The sequence below is a fragment of the Myxocyprinus asiaticus genome, chromosome 14 (genome assembly GCF_019703515.2).
Source record: "Myxocyprinus asiaticus isolate MX2 ecotype Aquarium Trade chromosome 14, UBuf_Myxa_2, whole genome shotgun sequence".
Taxonomy (NCBI): Eukaryota; Metazoa; Chordata; class Actinopteri; order Cypriniformes; family Catostomidae; genus Myxocyprinus; species Myxocyprinus asiaticus.
The window spans coordinates 12,228,007-12,249,471 of record NC_059357.1 but is presented as its reverse complement, the minus strand read 5'-3'; the positions used below and the strand labels follow the sequence as shown (position 1 = coordinate 12,249,471).

At 38.0% G+C, this 21,465-nt stretch overlaps 1 protein-coding gene across 3 annotated transcripts in view; it reads right to left on the bottom strand.

The window, feature by feature from the left end:
* Positions 1–4,436: 4,436 nt before the first annotated feature.
* Positions 4,437–21,465, bottom strand: part of LOC127451592 (ceramide synthase-like) — a 29,064-nt gene continuing 12,035 nt past the window's right edge. For all 3 annotated transcript variants that reach the window (XM_051716389.1, XM_051716388.1, XM_051716390.1), the window contains exons 4-7: positions 15,936–16,155; positions 15,356–15,451; positions 10,349–10,458; positions 4,437–6,574 (exon numbers count right to left, since the gene is read on the bottom strand). In XM_051716389.1, the coding sequence (XP_051572349.1) occupies positions 6,334–6,574; positions 10,349–10,458; positions 15,356–15,451; positions 15,936–16,155 (667 nt within the window). In that variant the 3' untranslated portion in view covers positions 4,437–6,333. The remainder of the gene's footprint in view (positions 6,575–10,348; positions 10,459–15,355; positions 15,452–15,935; positions 16,156–21,465) is intronic.

The following is a 21,465-nucleotide window of genomic DNA, read 5'->3' as shown; positions in this document are numbered from 1 at the left end:
CATTCTCTGTTGAATTTCTGTCCTCAGAACTGCCGCTCACTGGATGTTTTAGGCACCATTCGGAGTAAATTCTAGAGACTGTTGTTTGTGAAAATCCCAGGAGATCAGCAGTTACAGAAATACTCAAACCAGCCCATCTGGCACCAACAATCATGCCATGGTCCAAATCACTGAGATCACATTTTTCCCCATTCTGATGGTTGATGTGAACATTAACTGAAGCTCCTGACCCATATCTGCATGATTTTATGCACTGTGGCCACACGATTGGCTAATTAGATAATCGCATGGATGATTGTTGGTGCCAGACTGACTGGTTTAAGTATTTCTGTATCTGCTGATCTCCTGGGATTTTCACACACAACAGTTTCTAAAAATTACTACGAATGGTGCCAAAAACAAAAAACATCCAGTGAGCAGCAATTCTGTGGACAGAAATGCCTTGTTGATGAGAGAGGTCAACGGAGAATGGCCAGACTGGTTTGAACTGACAAAGTCTACAGTAACTCAGATAACTGCTCTGTACAATTCTGAGAAAAATATCATCTCAGAATGCTATTTTGAAATGCGGATTAGTGCTGTTTTGGCAACATGAGGGGGACCTACACAATATTATGCAGGTGGTTTTAATGTTGTGGCCGATCGGTATATATATATATATATATATATATATATATATATATATATATATATATATATATATATATATATATATATAAAGAAACGTCCTCTCACTTTCAACTGCTTTTATTTTCAGCAAACTTAACATGTGTAAATATTTGTATGAACATAAAAAGATTGAACAACTAAGACAAACTGAACAGGTTTCACAGACTTGTGACTAACAGAAAAGGAATAACGTGGGGGGGGGGGGGTCAATATCAAAAGTAACAGTCAGTATCTGGTGTGGCCACCAGCTGCATTAAGTACTGCAGTACATCTCCTCCTCATGGACTGCACCAGATTTGTCAGTTCTTGCTGTGAGATGTTACCCCACTCTTCAACCAAGGCACTTGCAAGTTCCCAGACATTTCTGGGGGGAATGGCCCTAGCCCTCACCCTCCGATCCAAGAGGTCCCAGACGTGCTCAATGGGATTGAGATCCAGGCTCTTCACTGGCCATGGCAGAACACTGATATTATGGTCTTGCAGGAAATCACGCACAGTATGAGCAGTATGGCTGGTGGCATTGTCACGCTGGAGGGTCATGTCAGGATGAGCCTGCAGGAAGTGTACCACATGAGGGAGGAGGATGTCTTCCCTGTAACGCACAGCATTGAGATTGCCTGCAATGACAACAAGCTCAGTCTGATGATGCTGTGACACACCGCCACAGACCATGACGGACCCTCCACCTCCAAATCGATCCCGATCCAGAGTACAGGCCTCGGTGTAACGCTCATTCCTTTGACGATAAACGCGAGTCCGACCATCACCCCTGGTGAGACAAAACCTTAACTCGTCAGTGAAGAGCACTTTTTGCCAGTCCTGTCTGGTCCAGCGAAGGTGGGTTTGTGCCCATAGGCGATGTTGTTGCCAAACAACATGTGATGTCTGGTAAGGACCTGCCTTACAACAGGCCTACAAGCCCTCAGTCCAGCCTCTCTCAGCCTATTGCGGACAGTCTGAGCACTGATGGAGAGATTGTGCCTTCCTGGTGTAACTCGGGCAGTTGTTGTTGCCATCCTGTACCTGTCCCGCAGGTGTGATATTCGGATGTATCGATCCTGTGCAAGTGTTGTTACACATGGTCTGCCACTGCGAGGATGATCAGCTGTTCTTCCTGTCTCCCTGTAGCGCTGTCTTAGGTGTCTCACAGTGCAGACATAGCAATTTATTGCCCTGGCCACATCTGCAGTCCTTATGCCTCCATGCAGTATGCCTAAGGCACGTTCACGCAGATGAGCAGGGAGCCTGGGCATCTTTCTTTTGGTGTTTTTCAGAGTCAGTAGAAAAGTCTCTTTAGTGTCCTAAGTTTTTATAACTGTGAACTTAATTGCCTACCGTCTGGAAGCTGTTAGTGTCTTAACAACTGTTCCATAGGTGCATGTTCATTAATTGTTTATGGTTCATTGAACATGCATGGAAAACATTGTTTAAACCCTTTACAATAAAGATCTGTATTTGGATTTTCCAAAATTAACTTTAAAATACAGTGTCCTGAAAAAAGGACGTTTATTCTTTGCTGAGTTTTATATATATATATATTGATTCAATAACTTAGGTGACCCCCACCCCCAGTCATTTACTTTTTATATAATAAAGTAAAAATAAAATACAAATTGTTAAAACCACTTTTTATTAATAATAAAAAATATTATATGTAATAACTGCATTACATTAATCATAAAATAATACCAGGCAAATGTGTGTTTGGTTTAAAATAGACAGTTTCATCTTTTCTATTTGTTTCCTTCCCTATTAAAACTTTTGTCTTTTACTGTGCCAGCAAAATAATCTTAATAATTAGCCAAAAATATATTATAGATTTATAACAATATTCCCTAAGATTCTCTATAAAATGCATGGATGTCTCTCTATGCTTCAACGGATAATGCTTCCAAGTTCATAATACCTTCATCAGTTCCAGCTATTGGTAGTCCTATAACCCAGTTACATCACAAACTGTTTGTACTGTTTTTCAAAACTTACACTGTCTAAAATGCGTAATAGTTATTAGCTGATTCCATTCAGCTACTAATATCAATTAGCTTTAATACACAATATTATAAAACAACAGCAAACGATGACCATCAGAGGGCGCCATTTGATGTGATTTTTTTTCTTTTCTTTTTTCTGTAGATCTTGTGGAGTCTCGGGTCTAGATCTGAGTGATAACAGTCACTAAATTTAGCCAATGTATATGTCACTTTGGCTGTTCAATTATATATATATATATATATATATATATATATATATATATATATATATATATATATATAAACATAAATATAAATACACTGATCAGCCACAACATTAAAACCACTGACAGGTGAATTGAATAACATTTATTATCTCATTACAATGGCACCTGTCAAGGGGTGGGATATATTAGGCAGCAAGTGAACAGTCAGTTCTTGAATTGAATGTGTTGGAAGCAGAAAAAATGGGCAAGCGTAAGGATCTGAGCGACTTTGACAAGGGGCCAAATTGTGATGGCTAGACGACTGGGTCAGAGCATCTCCAAAACGGCAGGTCTTGTGTGGTGTTCCTGGTATGCAGTGGTCAGTACCTACCAAAAGTGGTCCAAGGAAGGACATCCGGTGGACCAGTGGCAGGGTCATGGGCGCTTAAGGCTCACTGATGCGCATTGGGAGCGAAGGCTAGCCCGTCTGGTCCGATCCCACAGAAGAGCTACTGTAGCACAGATTGCTGAAAAACGTAATGCTGGCCATGATAGAAAGGCGTCAGAATACACAGTGCATCACAGCTTGCTGCGTATGGTGCTGCGTAGCCGCAGACCGGTTAGAGTGCCCATGCTGACCCATATCCACTGCTGAAAGCACTTACAATGGGCATGTGAGCATCAGAACTGCACCATGGAGCAATGAAAGAAGGTGGCCTGGTCTGATGATAATGCTTTTAGATCATGTGGATAGCCAGGTGCGTGTGCGTCGTTTACCTGGGGAAGAGATGGCAGCTGGATGCACCATGGGAAGATGGCAGGCCGGCAGAGGCAGTGTGATGTTCTGGGCAATGTTCTGCTGGGAAACCTTGGGTCCTGGCATTCATGTGGATGTTACTTTGACACATATCACCCACCTTAAAATTGTTGCAGACCACGTATACCCCTTCATGGCAACGATATTCCCTGATGGCAGTGGCCTCTTTCAGCAGTATAATGCACCCTACCATACTGCAAAAATTATTCAGGAATGGTTTAAGGAACATGACAAAGTATTCAAGGTGTTGACATGGCCTTCAAATTCCCCAGATTTCAATCCGATTGATCATCTATGGGATGTGCTGGACCAACAAGTCTGATCCATGGAGGCCCCACCTCGCAACTTACTGGACTTAAAGGATATGCTTCTAACGTCTTGGTGCCAGATACCACAGGACACCTTCAGGGGTCTTGTGGAGTCTATGCCTCGACAGGTCAGGGCTGTTTTGGTGGCACGAGGGGACCTACACGATATTAGGCAGGTGGTTTTAATGTTGTGGCTGATCGGTGTATAGTGTTATCAATATAAGAAATGCAGATTTTGGAATAAAGCATTTTCCACACATTAAGACATCTTTCATCTGACCTATGTGCACAATTATCTCTCTATCACACACACACACAAGCACACAAAGCAGGTGAAAGAGCCTTTGTGACAGTATGAAAGGAGGTCAAAAGCACAGCAGGAAAGAGTAGAGTATATTTCAGCTGAGAGAGTCAAAATTACAGAACTGTCTTCAGACAACTACAGAAACAGAAGCCCACTCAGAAGAACATTTACATGTGTATTCATATGTACATTCAGACATGGCCAAATAAATACATAAATTACCAGAATAAATAAACAATAAGAATAATTACAGAGAACAAAATCAGAACATACAGTAATTCTTAACTCAACTATAATTTTTTCTATGTAGTCCCAAAACTAGTTTGCTATAGTTGAAGATACTGGCCCTATTCAAGCCCAAAAATTGGGCTGTCCCTGTGAGTTCATGTTGTGATGCCCCAATGCAAAACAATCCAACAGTACTTTGAATAAAGAGCATATTGAAAGCATTGCTTTGAAGGCTACATTGATGCCTAAATGCGATGCAGCAAAATAAGAACAGTTCTAATAAGTAATAGAATCGTGACTAATCTATTATGCGACTCCAGTTAAATCCGAAAAGATCTGAGAAGATTGGTTTAGTCAGTGCTTTTAAAGTCTTAAACCTCCTCATAGACTTAAATGTTTGTTTAGCACACCTACTTGCTATAATTCAGTGCAAGATTCAATCTTACTCCTTGAATCAACCTCGTGCAACATCCCCTCACCTCCAGAGATACCAATAATACTGTTTAACATCAAACTGACAGCTCTGTCTGCATTTTCTTAACAAGGTATGGCTCATCATGCTAAAGGAGGTGTTGCTAAGATAACGTTGTTACACCAATGAGACTTTACCATAAAATTAAGGACTAATTGGTGACACAACATGCCATTGTTGTACCTCAGACTGTTAAAAGAAAAGCCAGACAGAAAGAAAGCTGACAGCTTACAGAGAAGTGCCTAAGAAACATCCTGTCAGTGTGCAGTTTACAATCAATTCAGTGGTTGCACGGACTCCATATTGTGGTGTGCATCTATTTGCAAAGTTCTAAGAAGGGCCATCATACTGGCAGTCCTCACATGAAACTGTACGAAAAGTACAAACCAATTGTCTCTAGTCTTTCCAAGTGCCTTGACAACTCCATCTTGGTTTTCAAGGGCATCGTTTCAATGGGCACCTCAGTCCCTTCCCCCCCAGCCCCACAACTATAGATCTTAAAAGGACTGGAGTACTACAGCAGAGATATGCTAATGCATTACCTCAGCCTCAACCAAATCCTTTAAATGACCCCCATCTCCTTTACAACTGCTGATTCATGAACAAACTGGATGAGTAAGAGCAGTCCGGATGCAGAAGTTGCCATCTGATTTCATCTGTGTTGTCAGCACTAAGAAAGGGGAGAACAGGATGGGAGAATTTGGAGAGCTGGGACAAAGCCTTGCACCTTCTAATCCACAGCTAACTTTTATTTTCACTCTTTCTGTAGGGTGTGTAGCTTTGTATTCAAACTAATCTACCTGTAATAAGGAATTCAACTCAATAAATAAAAACAAATGAACAGATTCTATGAGAAGTCTAAAATAAATTCTAATCAATTTCAAATTCAACATAACTATTAATAACAACATGTACAAATTGACTGAAAAATCACTGTTCCTTTTCTACATCCTAATGAGGAGGGATCTATCAACCCTTTACTCAGTTTAAATACTGTTCCTGTTGTGTCCGTAGCAGTCTCATTTTTGTGAAGCTTGTATGATATAATGGTAATCTACAAATGATGTACTAATCCTGTAATGCAGCAGATCACACTCCCGACCTCCTGCTATATTGACCTGTTAAATATCTGCATGTTAAAGAGAAAACAAACGATTTGTTTGCTTTCTTCTCAATGAGAGGATGAAGGTAAGTAGTGGCGGCACGTATCTTCAGTCTCTCTGCCTGCTGACCCACGCCATTGTGTCAAAGGAAGATCAACCCATTATAATGAGTCATCTGCCTTCAGTTTCCTATTTTGATTGGGGCCTAAACCAAACAACACTCTGCCTGCCACCTCTATCTATCTCTACCCCTCTCTCAGTGTGAGTTGGTCTCTCTGGGGCTGTATCCATTGGCCGGGGGCAGAAGTGAGGTTTTAGGCTCAGAGTCTGTGCTTCTAGAGGGTTTTCTGTGTCGTGAGGCTCCGGTGAAGAGACGGAAGGCGCCCCTGCAGATGAGGGAAAACCAGTAGACCTGCGGGGCCATAAGCAAAGCTGCACCTGCGTTACACTGCCATGGCACGGACAGCGGCACCATGTAGAAGGGGATGGATGCATACCTGTGATAGAAGCGCAAACACACATGCACAGAGTTGGATCACGCAGAATAATGATTTAAAGTGTTGTGTTCATTTTGTGCTAACACCTTTTGTGTTTCTGGTCAAAAATGACCGGCCCACTAAGATTGTTAATAAATCTCTAATCTTGCATATATTTTCCCAAGATATTGCATTAGATCTTTTTGTCAACTTCTTTTTTAGTAATTTTGACAGGTTTTGTACTTCTTTTTTGAACATATTAAAAAAATATATACTGTATATATTTTTTATTATTGACAGAAGGATTCAGTAAACTGAGCTTATACCGGGTGGGGGCACTCCCTGCAGAAAAAATAAATAAAAATAATAATAATAATTATGTAATGAATGAATAACCACTTGCTTTTTAAACACTTAGAATCTGGACTTTACAATGCGTATGTCCTACCAATTCTTAAATAATGCTTTTTAATTTGCTGACAAATTAGAACTGTTTTGTTCTTATAATTTGTACATTTATCACAACAATTATATTCAGAGTTGTTAAAAACATAAAAAAAATTTGATAGCCATGTGTTATATTACATTGGAAAGGTCTCAGTTAGTAAAATGCAATAAGCAAATTTGTTTCATTCAGAGGCCAAACTGCAGTGAGTAATAGTGTATGAAAATCCCACAAACACAAATATATAATAATCAGGAGTGTCTTTTTGTCATGTTTTTCCTTATTATTTACTGAAACTAGGGCTGCTCGATTATGGCAAAAATCATAATTACGATTATTTTGGTCAATACTGAGATCACGATTATTTAACACGATTACTCATTGACTTTGGATACATCATGCATTTATTGAACTTTAAAAAAAATGTTGTATGTTTTTTTAACTGGATTTCCTTTAACTTGAAATGTAAATTGCACTGGGTAGGGGAGGAGGCTATTGTCATATGATAATTATTTTATATCACGTATGGTAGACAAATAAAGAAAAGACTCCATCACCATCATTTACAGCAGGGGTGCTCACACTTCTATGGAATGAGATCTGCCATGTAAAATAAAGGCTATACATTATCACAATAACAAAATTTCAGTACCAGCTTCAAAACCACAACAAATAACACTAACTAATATGTTAATTATGGAAGAATGGTTTCAAGTTCTTAAGTAATTATTCAAGACTAGTTAACAGTCAGTAATAAAATAACAATAAAAAAACAGCAACGAATAGAAATAGATTAAAAATAATAGAACAAAAAACACAAATTAAGAAAATTCAGTGCTTTTTTAACAGCTTTAGAAGTTTTTAACAGCAGTTTCAAGTATGCAAGGAAACATACAGAATGAAATGCAACATAAAACTACTACTGGACTTCACTGTATGTTTATAATACATTAATACTTTTTAAAGCTACTAAAGTTACCCAGACAAGAGCAGCAAGTGTTTTCTCATTTTCTTGTTCTGGTTGTTTGATTATTATAATGACACAATAGACAGCAGCAGGTCTATTAGCTTACATTTACACTTACAAGTCCAACATTTGAATACAAATCTGCTTTTTTCTCCGCTGTTTATGTTCATTTTAGACATCACTCTCTGTGCTTACGTGAATACCTCACCAAGACGGGCCTTTTTGGCGAAAATTTTAAGTGTATTTGACCCTTCAGGTGCGCATTAGCACGAGTATTTTCGGAACACGCGGGCATGTTCAGCACACACACATATGCCGCCTGTCAATCAAACAGGGCACAGCTGTTACTAGATCACTAGCAAATTATAAAAAGAAATGCTCTGGATTACTTTGAACAGCAGAATAAGAATATGAACTAATAAGTGACACAGGCCTAGGCTATCACAAATAAAGCCGGTTATTTTTTCATTACTGACGTTTGAATCAGTCTGCTTGTCCAGTCGGACAAGTAAAATTCTCTTTCACTTGCCCCTTCAAAAATCCACTTGTGACAAGCGTTAATGTTGAGCCCTGATTAAATATTAATAATATAATAAAAACATTTTCTTCTGCAATATAGCTCCTAAAGTAAATGTACATTGTTTTAAAGGAGTTTTAGATATTATTTTTGAAAACAAGCCAAAAAAGACTAAATCAAAAACATATTTTGTTCCAGTGTATAATGGGCTAAGACTACACTACACTCTCAATCTATCGATCTATCTTTAACTCACAAAAACAAACTTTCTCTTTTTAATAGAGCTGCGTATCGCCGATTTTCTTCATGATGAGATACACACATTGAACGTGACACATATATTATGATTCACTATGTCGCGAGCCATCACGTTATAATCTAGCTGCAGCAAATGTGCGCGAGTGACGAGCGTCCTCGCGCCAGAGTGTGCATCAGCTGGGAGAAGACTCAATCTCTTTCCCGGTCACTTCACGCAACTCACAGAGAAATGCCAGTTTCTGAGTTTATTTTCATAATCCACTTCCTTATTATTTGAACTTTAATAAAAGGATGCTTTAAAGATTTAACGCTGGGGTGTTTCATTGCGAAACGGAATGTGGCACAATAATCGTTTTATCTCGATTATCTTTTTTTCATAATCATTGGAAGCCAAAATCGTAATTGAAAATAACATTTGATTAATCGCCCAGCCCTAACTGAAACATACATATAACATAGAAAATTACATATTGTAACTTACAGCATACTATCCAAATTCAAACAAGCCCAAACACAACATAACATGATAAGTGGATCTTGAAATATTCCTCAAAGAGTGTACATGGAAAGATGATGCACAAAAGGGCACTCAACACACCATGTGTGTGTGTTTGTGTGTGTGTGTGCACATGTCTGAGGACTTTGTGTGTGCAAACATACATCCACATGTGCTCATCTAAAGGACTTGGATGCTCCTGAACACTTCATATTTCTGTATTTTGTAGTCTAATCCATTAATTTCCAATGGCAGGCCATTTCTGACACCACCACAGGTGTAACAAAGCGAAATAAAACCAATACAATTTTATGAAAATTATCTAAAAAAAAATAAATTGTGTTCATTTTATTACAACTGGATGAAATAAAACACAGTTTTCAGAAAAGAAAAAAAGTTAATCAGTCAATTTTGAACGGAACACAATATAAGGGTTAGAGGTATTAATTATAAGAAAACGTATTTTATTTAATTTTTTAAAACAAAGCCCTGACTTTTCCAGTCATTCATGACATTTTTCCTGTCTAAGTAAAAAAACGTCCTTGTGTTTTTCTACATTTATGGCCAGTGAGCGCCATCTTGACGAAGACACCTTCGAATTTGAACGACTATGGGAGGAAAGGTTTTTTTTCTTTCTGGTTTTCTATGACCATGGGAATCCTGATACCAGCTAAATCAACTCCTTTTTTGTTTGTCAGCAATAAAGAGCATACTCCGCAAATATAAAGAGCACAAAGTGTTTAGTCAACAGTGTTCAATGATGATCAAATTTCCAGTCTTATGAATAATACATCAGTGCTGTGAGTTTAAAATAAACCATGCCATCCAGACGGACAAAGATTGTCCCAATATCACGATCCATTCAAAACAACACAGCTCACAGTCTTGGGTGGTCATTACAGTTATTTACAAATTTCTCTCAAATTAACATGAAAAAGTCATTTCCAAACGGGGGACTGAGTGAGGAATAGGCATGTTTAAATATGACTAATTGGAGAAGCTGCCCCAGATTTTAGCATCCTTGTTAATATTATTAATAATAGACTCAGCAGAGAAAGGGAGGAGAAAAGAAAGACTGAATGACTGAGAGTGTTAGACATCAGTGATCATACCTGCCGTAGGCGTAGTAGAGGTAGGGGAAGAGAAGAACTCTGCAGATGAAGAAAGTGACCAGCATAAGAGCTCCATTGACTTTATGTAGGAGAGTGTGCTGTTGCTTGTACTGAGGCAAAGAAACAAATAAGAGAGAAGGAAGTAGAGAGAAATAAGAGTGTTTAACAGATAGAAAAATATTAATAGGCAGAACAATAGGCTGACAACCATGATTCAAAATTGCCCGATATTAAATTAAGACTGAGTGTAGTAGGAGAGGTGTGGAACAAAGTGAGTAAAAGCCTGTTCAATCAAATAACACAAATCTTGACACATCAGTTAATTTCTCTTCCGAAATTCAATACCACCACCAAAAAACTTCATAGATGTCTCAAAATCACCACATTCTACCATAACAATGCAAACCTAGCAAACATAGTTTGTCGTTCATAACATAATGACCTTAAAAACACTAAATACTGGTACCGCATGATGTATAATTTATTTATTATTGCCAAGCAAAAAGTTGTTACAAACATGCACAGGATGTGCAGGCTGCACTGCAGGGCAAGTTTTATGAACAAAACACAAATGTGATTATTCAATATGCATTTTTTTATTTTTTTTTTAATAGGAGTAGGCCAAAAAAACATGTCAATACATCCACAAAAAAGCTAAATACTCAATTCAAGAGGGTAATTACTAGTGGTGCTAGTCAGTGTAGTCCTCTGCATTTGGCCACAAGTTCTTCACAAGATCTACATCACACTGAATGTGTTCTCTGGCAATACACCTTGGAAAGATCACTCACCTAGTTGTCTTGCACTTTGCATATGCACTCCTGTTTCTCTTCCTCATCCTACCAGTTTATCCTCTCTGTCAGCGATGTTTGCATAATGGAAACATTACAAATTTGGCCCCTTTTACTTTATATGCACTCACAGTAGAAGACCACATCGGGGTCCAGCTAAGAACAGAAAGCAGAGGCTGCAGTGGGTACAGGCTCACCAAAACTGGACAGTTAAAGAGTGGAAAAACATGGCGTGGTCTGATGAATCTCGATTTCTGCTCAGGTACACAGATGGCAAGCCCACTGCAGCGTCAGCTGACAGAAGTGGAACCCAACATGGTCTTCTGCTGTTGTAGCCCATTCGCCTCAAGGTTCAACATGTTGTGCATTCGGAGATGCTATTCTGCTCACTGCAATGAGTTGTTAGGCTAGTTACCGAAGCCTTTCTGTCAGTTCGAATCAGTCTGGCCATTCTCTGTTGACCTCTCTCATCAACAAGGTGTTTCCGTCCGCAGAACTAGCGTTCACTGGATGTTTTTTTACTTTTGCGTGTGCAAATCCCAGGAGATCGGCAGTTACAGAAATACTCAAACCAGCCCGTCTGTCATCAAAAATCATGCCACGGTCGAAATCACTGAGATCACATTTTTTCTCCATTCTGATGGTTAATGTGAACATTAACTGAAGCTCCTAACATGTATCTGCATGATTTTATGCATTGCACTGCTGCCACAAGATTGGCTGATTAGATAATCACATGAATATGTAGGTGTACAGGTGTTCCTAATAAAGTGGTCAATGAGTGTAGATGGTCAAAACATTGATAAAGCAAAGCAACTGAGTAGGTCATCAACTAAAAGAGAAATTTTTTAATTTGATATATTTTGTGTATTCTTCAGTGTGGAATTATGGTAGAAATAAAGCACATAGTTGCTAAATTCCACTTATTTTACTCTTTTGAACATAAATTTAACATAAAAAAAAAAACAGAATATATAAATATACAAAACTGGCTGTAGATTCACATAATTTTTCTAATGGTTGAGTTTGAGATTTTATGAATTTTGAAAGATGAGGTCACTGAATGCATTTTGTACCAAAGCATTGACAAGATGATTCACAGTTCACTCCTCAGACAATGATAGTGTTTATAGTATTTTTGAATAGTTTTGAAAATGAATACTAGGTATTGCAAAAAGCACATAACCAATTGTAAAAAAAACCCTGTAAGATCAGTGAGTCTGACAGAAATCACCCTGCAAAATGAACATTAGCCAAGCACCAAATGAAAGTAAAAATCGGCTTGGGCTATAAAGTTGTCCAGGAAGATAATACATGACCAAATAATACATGGTTTAAGTTGTACTGTTGAAGCCAAAAAAAACTTGTGTTACTTAAGATGAGTGGAGACAAAAATAAAATTGTATATATTAAAAATCACAAAAGTTGCTGTCTGCACACTGAATGACAATCACACTGAAAATATATATTTTTTTATTTTAAACTTGCATAGTGAAGAAGTGCAGTGAGTTAAAAAAAAAAAAAACACTAGCAAGTAAACGTTTCAGCCCATAGCTTTTTTCAGTGCTCACATAACTAAAACAGCAACACATTCCTTTTATAGACACATAATTGGAGATTGAGACCAGCAGAGGTTGAACTCTTAAAGTAACACAACTGAAATATTAGAAACTTTACAGAATGCAAATGCCAAATACCATTTCTTAGACCAAAGTGGAACTGTAAGAATGATAGACCCTTGCTGATGCAAGTAGCGTGAGCAATTCAAATCAAAAACATGCGAACCATCTACTAAAGAAAATATCCTGCCCTGGTCAGCATGCAAAATTATTTCGGACACCACAACGGACAGGATATGATGTCACGCTCGAAGGCTTCTGGTTTTAATAAATAATAAAAACACAAATCACAAATCAAATTATTTTAAAAATATTAAAATATACCATCTACTCACTTTCCTGCAGCAATAAAAACATGCAGATTTGAAACAGGTCACTGAGATCAGTGTTTGATGTTTCGATGTTTGATTGGTCACACGTCTTCTCGTCATTTGAATTTGCAGGTAAGAGTTCACCAAACGTGAATTTTTGGGCACAGCTGAATTTCTTAGAATAAGCTTAAGTTTCCAGTCTCCAGTGTTCAGATGCTTATTATTGGAAGTGGATGGAGCATGAAGTGTAGTGTGACCGCACCTTTACGATATGCATGTCTTCTAAAGATTTTGACCTCAGTTTACAAATTTTATCTCCAGAACTACATGTGGTGACTCATATGTGGAATACTCTTTCATTAAGCCACCAAAACGAAAATATGACGAACAAAATCACAATGTTTCTTCATCAAGTAACTTCTTTAAATTTTTTGACCATTTTTGAGATTTATTGAGAGAAGGGGACTCTCGGAGTGACACTGTTGTCACTACTATATGAGGAAAATTGCATAAGGATAAAAATATCTATAAGAAATCTTGGTAACTCTTTACAATAAGGTTCCATTTATTAACATTAGTTAATGCATTAGGTATTATGCACAAGCAATATTTTTTACATCATTTATTAATCTTTTTTAATGTTAGATAATAAAAATACAATTGTTCATTGTTAGTTCATGTTAGTTCATAGTGCATAAACTAATGTTAACAAATACAACTTTTAAAGGTGCAATATGTAAAAAAAAGATTTTTTGCCAATGTGTGAACGGCTTGTAACGCAACTTAGAAAATGAGCCCTTCCCGGACTTCCTAGGTTGCTTATTAAAGCCTGTATACTGATTTTCATGCGAAGGGAGCGGGTCGCTTTTGCCGGGAAAATCCAAAGGATGTGACGTTTATGTGCGCTCCCGAGAGCCTCGCCTCAGTGCTTCTCTTCCGCTATTCAACAAATGGCAACACTAGGTAACGTTATCTTAGAGATGGACTAAGATCGACTTCTACACAAACTTCAGAGTAAAAAAAAAAAAACATTTATCTACCGAATCCCATCTGGCTAAGCGGGAACGTGATCGTGGTCGAGCGAAAACTAGAGTGAATATCAGCAGGGCATTTGATTCCTGGAGGGACCTTCGTTCAGTTTTGAGGATCAAAACCGACCCTGAACTGGCATTCTTCTTATTGGACAGGTAAGCTTACATAACTGCAAAGCATGTGAAATATACTGCCATAAGGACTGATCTGTGTAATTTTAGCTAAACTACAATTACACATGAAATGAATGCTAGACAATGTTCAAGATAATGCAAAAAGCTCCATTCATTAGTGTAACGTAACTTGGTTATACAGAAAATATTTACAATCTATTATTATAAAACAATAGTGCATCGATATATCAAAATGACAGTTGTGATGGAATCACATCAATACTGAATTGTGTCAACATATTTATAATGTACAGTCTATTTTATAAACAACTACTGTCATCAAATTTAGCTAACAGCTATTGATAAAGCTGGCTATCTAGCTAACACCGACATAGGCTATCGTATAAATGCAGTCAATGTATCATGTCAAGAAAAGTGATTACTTCAAACTACAGTCTCGCATAGTCAGACCTATACCCACACTTTGTTTTAGCCCTTTTCCAGCACTGGAGAGTCAAATATAATATACAGTCTCAAAGTTTGTAGTAAAACAATCATAACTGTGTAATTTTAATTATGCTATCTCATCTGTCAGCATGGTGCCGGTGAATCACGTTGTCTCTTTGTACATTACGTCACCGTTTTGGATGCTCACTCGCTCGCGTCCCTATGGAGTGTGTGCATGAGCGTAAGCACGAGCAACAGGTAGCTGACTGCAGTTCACTTAACAGCCACAGGTGTCATTAATAACAAGGGTTTCTAAATCTTACATACTGCACCTTTAAATTAAAAAAATGTATTACTATATGTTGAAATTAACATTACTTATTAAGCTTTTATTAATCTTAGTATATTATTGTTCATTGTTAGTTAATGTTAACTTTTCTTGTTAACTAATTTAAAAAATGTAACCTTATTGTAAAGTGTTATCGAAATATTTATGGCTGGTAAACTTTCTAAATTAACTCACTATTGGCAGGTATGTCAAAAAGTAAATTTTGGACCTTGCCTGCAACTATCTTGCAGAGCAAACACTACCAAGAAAAGAAAAGAGAGGTAAGTTTGGAATCTACAGAGACGGATAGAAGGATGTAAAGAGAGACAGAAAGACGGGGTGAACGAAAGTGGTTGTTTGTAGTACCTGGATGAGTATTTTTCCCAGACAGACAGATGGAGTGCTGAGTTCAGCCAGGAACATCACACCCTGAAAATAATCTCCTTTGCCCTGTCTCCAGAACTAAAGAAAGAAAGAAAGAAAGAAGGAAACAAAGAAAAGAGAGAAAAGAAAGAAAACTTGTTAGATGTAGGAAACCTTAGTAGGTCTCCATTAGAGGAAATGTGCTGCAGAGGTTCTCCCGTCTTATCAGTCCGAAACACCAGCTAATGCCTGGTTGCTGGTTGGTGCACTGCAGCTGCCAGCAACAGTCTCCATGGCTACAGATGGAGAGTGATAGAGAGCATAATGAGAGGGTGAAAGAACACAGGCCTATTCAGAACAAGTTTGACTCAGCCACACTTTAAGTCACCCACATTCTTAAACAGTCATGAAGCCAAAGCACTGGTGCTACACTCCAAACACTGGGCCTCCATAACCTTAATTATACTATTTGTTCTTTATGTGTGTATGTGTGTGTGTGTGTGTGTGTGTGTGTGTGTGTGTGTGTGTGTGTGTGTGTGGTTATGAAAAAGAAAATGTGTGAATTTGCCCTCATCCCACTTACCACGGAAACGGGGAAACAGACAGTAACCATGACGACATGGTGCAAGATCATAAGAAACTCCCGGTGCAGATAGCCGCTGATGGCTGATCTCATCGGTTTGGCCTCGCTCTCCTCGTGATCTTTGACCTGAAGCTTGTACCAGTAGCATAGGAACATAGCATAGATGTCATAAATGAAGTAAGGGACCGCAAAGAGGATATAGCTGCTGGTGAGCCAGTGCCTGGACAGAGGGATAAAAGAATGAGATGGTGAGAAACCCAAAAAGTGTTTCAGGAGTACTTTGGGGCAACTATCAGGGTTCCTATGCCTTTTTGATCAATAGACCATTTTTATAAACTGTGATGATGCATTTCAGCCTTAAAGGTATATTCCAGATTCAGTACAAGTTGAGCTCAATCGACAGCATTTGTGGCATAATGTTGATTACCACAAAATTTTATTTTGACTCGTCCCTCCTTTTCTTTAAAAAAAGCAAAAATCTGGTTCCAGTGAGGCACTTACAATGGAAGTAAATGAGGCCAATCCATAAACGTTAAAATACGTACTATTTCAAAAAAAGTATAGCCACAAGACGCAAACAATTTGCATGTTAACATGATTTTAGTGTGATAAAATCACTTACTAACCTTTTCTGTGTAAAGTTATATTAAATTTGACAACTTTGTTGCCATGACGATGTAATGTCAATAAACTCTAAAATGACTGTAAAAATTACGATTTAAACAACTTTACAGCTTAAACAACACCGGAGTTTTAACAGAAGAATTAATGTAAGTGCTTTTATAAGCTTCACATTTCAAAAATTGGCCCCATTCACTTCCATTGTAAGTGCCTCACTCTAACCTAAATTTTTGCTTTTTTTAAAGAAAAGGAGGGATGAGGAGGTCTCAGGTGCGCCATGCGAGGGTCAGACGTGTGATCGGCGAGCTCTGCGCACTTTGCTAGTTTTAATAATATTTGTGTCACAAACCGGTGAGATTCAAAACACCCTGATCCTTAATTGTTTTGGGAGGACAATATGTCAAGGAATTCAAAATCCTCAGGCTCTGGAGATATTAAAAACACTAACATGCTCTGGCTGATTCCCCTCAGTGGGAGGCCGGAAGCCCCGGACTTAATTCGGACGGTGAACTGAAAGAAATCCGGCATGAATTGATGAATGTGTCGGCAATGCTGACGAAAGTTGTTGCAGACTTGGAGGATCTTGCTGTAGTACGTCGATCGATTACTTCCATGGAGGCTAAATTCTGAGTTAGTTACAAGATTGTCGGATGGCGAGAGTCGGATCGATTATCTGGAGTCATCGGAGAGGGAATTAGCTGCTAATCCACTAGCGACCAAGACAGACTTGCAACGCGTTTGGATAAACTGGAGGATTTGGAGAATCGTAGTCGGCGAAACAACGTCCGAATTGTTGGAATTCCTGAGCATGAGGAAGGCAGAGATATGGTAAAATTCCTAGAGGAGCTCTTACCGAGTCTGCTCGACATAACAAGCCATAAGCTGGAAATTGAGCGAGCTCACAGGGTTGGAGATCCACGGAGGGAGACAGGCCCCAAACAATCATCTGATAAAGATCACGTGTTACGCGAGGCGAGGAGTAAAGGTAAGCTTTCTTGGAAGAAACACAGCATTTTCTAGTTCCCAGACTTTGTGAATTCGACAAGAGAGAAACGTGATCGATTCAAGGAATGCAAGAAACTCATAAATCAACGGAAGATCGCTTTTGCTCTGTTGTTTCTGGCCAAACTGAGAATAGATACTAAGGATGGCCGCAAAGTATTTACATGCACGCAAGCGATGTCTTTCATAAAGTCATTGGAGTAAGTTATTTTGGTGATTTTCATGTTGCCGCCTAGTGGACCGACTCACTGAACATACACTGGACTGCCCGAGGAAACTGGGCACTATTTTTGTTTCGTTTTGTGTTAGTTTCTCCTAGCGGCTGGAGTTTTTTTTTGTGGAATAACACTCCTTCGGGACAGTTGTGGATGAATCTGCTCATTCTTGGTGCTTATGCCTCCTATCGGCTGGAGTTTGTTTTGTGGAATATTTCTTGCAGGACATTGGAGTGAATAGGGCATGTGTTGAACATTCGTTTGACTGCCCAAGGAACTGAACGCCCCGCCCCCCCCCCCCCCTTTTATTTTTTTTGCCAGTTCCGCTTATTGGCTGGAGTTTATTTTCTGTTTGTAATTCTGTCTCTCAACATTTTTATAGAAGCACCGGACTTGAGCAATCCGACGGCAAAGTTGTCGCGGGGGCTCTCGTAGGCGTACATGGACTTTTTAAGTTTAGAGGGATGGACGCAGGTTGGCGCTGTTGTGCGCCGGGTTAATGCGCACGTTTTTCTTTTTTCTGTTTTTTTTTTTTTTTTTTTTGGTTCTGGGGGAAGTTTGGGATTTGATTGTTGCTCTAATGTTGGAATGTGGTCGTTATAATTTTATTTTTGTTATACAATCAATTTTTTCTAATATGTCAAAATGTCAAATGTTAATATGAGTGGATTGTCTCTCTCCACGTGGAATGTGAATGGGTTGGGCCACCCCATAAAAAGAAGGATATTTCTTTTCTTAAACATAAGTAATATGATATAGTGTTTCTTCAAGAAATGCGTCTTTCCTCGCAGGAAGTTGAAACATTTGGTAAGATATGGGGTGGACATATTTTCTTTAGTGCTGGCTCAAGTAAGAGCAGAGGAGTCATTACATTGACAGGTAAACATCTACAATTCAAATGTCTCAAACAGAGTAAAGATAAATTAGGAAGAGTCATTATTGTTTTAGCAGAAATTCAGGGGCAAAGTCTTATTTTGGCAAATATTTATGCACGTAATGTTGATGATCATTGCTTTTTTATAGATCTTGAAGGGATGATGCAAGCCGCTGGCACCCCTCATTATATAATATTGGGAGAAGACTTTAATCTATGGATGGACTCAGTCCTTGATCATAGTGAAGCAAAAGTGTGTATGCCCCCTAGAGCAACACTGATGCTTCACAGGGTGTGTAAAAATCTTGGGTCTTACAGATATTTGGAGACTTTTGAACCCATCTGGGAGGGACTATACATTCTTTTCATCAGTCCATAAGATTTATTCTAGAATAGATGATGTTGTTTGAAAGTATATATATTTTTTTAATGTTTTATTTATTTATTATTATTATTATTTTTTTATGTTCTAATTGTTGGTGACCATTGTAGTGTGTGTTTGTGTCGGGTGGGGTGTGTGGGGGAATGTTTGGGGTAAGGGGTTGAATGTATATAATTGATTCCGTATTTTATGTTATGTTTGTATGATTTATGTATGGAATCAATAAAAACTGTTAATAGCAAAAAGAAAAGGAGGGATGAGTCAAAATTATTTTTAATGATAATCAATATTATGTCAGAAATGCTGTTGATTGAGCTTAATTTGTATTGAACACGGAATATTCCTTAATTAAGCAGGGTAAATCTGGCGAACATTGTTTAATTACATTTTTTTTACTTGTACATTTATATCACCATTCATTGTGTTTTATTACCCTGGCATTAATAAAACAAATCCAGTGATTTAGTCACCACTGCTGCAACGGAGTTTCAAATAGAGCTGCTGAGGGAGTGACAGTAAATTTGGCATCTTTCTCTATTCTGACTGTCGTAATCCAACGCTCTCTATTTTTTTTTCCTCTTTTGGAAAGTCGTGGAAGCATAATAGTGGATTTTTAACTCTTGCTGTTGGAGCAGATGGGAACGCACAAGTAATATGATGGGAATTTCACCAACACTCTTACATATCTGGGTCTTTAGAGACCTGGCACTGTATCTCTACCAAAAATGGATCTACAAAATACCCATACAGTGTAAAATTGTTTTAATATTTTCAAGACAATTAGAAAATAATAAAATTAAATATTTTGATGTTTGATTTTTCATATATCAGAGAGATAATGTAACAAATCAAGACAAATAGAAAAGGATTCATTATTTTAATGAGACGCAACTGGCTGTCAAACAACTACAAAAATAGATGTGGTATAGGGGGTGAAATGAAGTCCCGGGTCTCCCGAAGTATGCGTTTAAAGGTTAAAGAGGTCATGATATGAGGAATCAAATTTTCCTTGATCTTTTGACTTATAAGAGGTCATTGTACTATAAAAACATACGGTAAGTTTCAGAACTGAAAACTTCCACCTTTATAGAAAAAGAGCATTTATTTAACCAGGCTGTTGAAACGGCTCATTTGGAATTTGTGGAACTTGTGATGTCACAAGGACCAAATACATACTCAGCAAGACATCAATGCCTATTTTTCACCCTTGAAGTTGTGCAAGTTAAAAACTATTACACCCGTGAGTAAACAGTTGTCATGACTATTTGATAGTTGCTGTGCTTGAGTGAACATTTTGATACATTCAGATGAAATGTGTTGGGTGTATGTTATGTGCTAACCCTGAAATGTAGTTTTATAAATTATAATGTGAAGCTTGTTAATTTTCTTCTGATTGAGTTTCAAATATGGCTAAATATGAGGGGCTGCACGAAGTTAGCCAATCACAACAATTATGACTGTTTTGGTGCAAAAAAACTTTAGTGACATTATGAGTGGACCTCAAGGAAGATAATAAAATGATTTATTAAAAAAAAATATATACAAAATTAATTAAAAAAAGAGTATGTCATGACCCCTTTAGTAAACCTGAAATGATCAATAGTAATTCCTTAAACGCTGATAGAGCTGTGATTCCTTACAAAGTATCCAGTACATTTCATGAAGGTTTCCAGACCTTTCTTAAAAATCCAACCAATCCTGCAGGTGAGATTAACTATACAAATTCCCATCACTGTAAGCAGCCTTAAAATTTTACTAGCAAATGGGGACCTCCATACATGTGCTCCCAAAAGTCAAGTTTGCATGGTGATTTTGTTTTTGTTTTAAAAATGTGTATGCAGAAAATTCTGTCTACAATTCTTATTCTATTACAGGGTTAGTTCACCCAAAAATAAAAATTCTATAAAAAAAACAATTCTCAGAATTCATCATTTACTCACCCTCATGCCATCACAGATGTGTGACTTTCTTTCTTCTGCAGAACACAATCAAATATTTTTTAGAAGAATATCTCAGCTCTATAAGCCATACAATGCAAGAGAATGGTGACCAGACCTTTGAAGCTCCAAAAAGCACATAAAAGTAATCCATAAAACTCCAGTGGTAAAATCAATGTCTTCTGAAGCGATCCAATCGGTTTTGGGTGAGAACAGACCAAAATGTTCTCCTTTTTCACTGTACAATGTGCAGAGCGCTAGATGGTGCTAGGAAGTGTGATCGAGCTTGAAATCATGATCGCCAAAGAGACTGCGATTGTCAAGATTTATAATGAAAAATTAAGTTTCATTTTGGTCTGTTCTCACCTAAAATCTATTGGATTGCTTCAGATGACATGATTTAAACCACTGGAGTCATATGGATTACGTTTATGCTGCCTTCATGTTTAAATTGGAGCTTCAAAGTTTTGGTCACCATTCACTTGCATAGTATTAACCT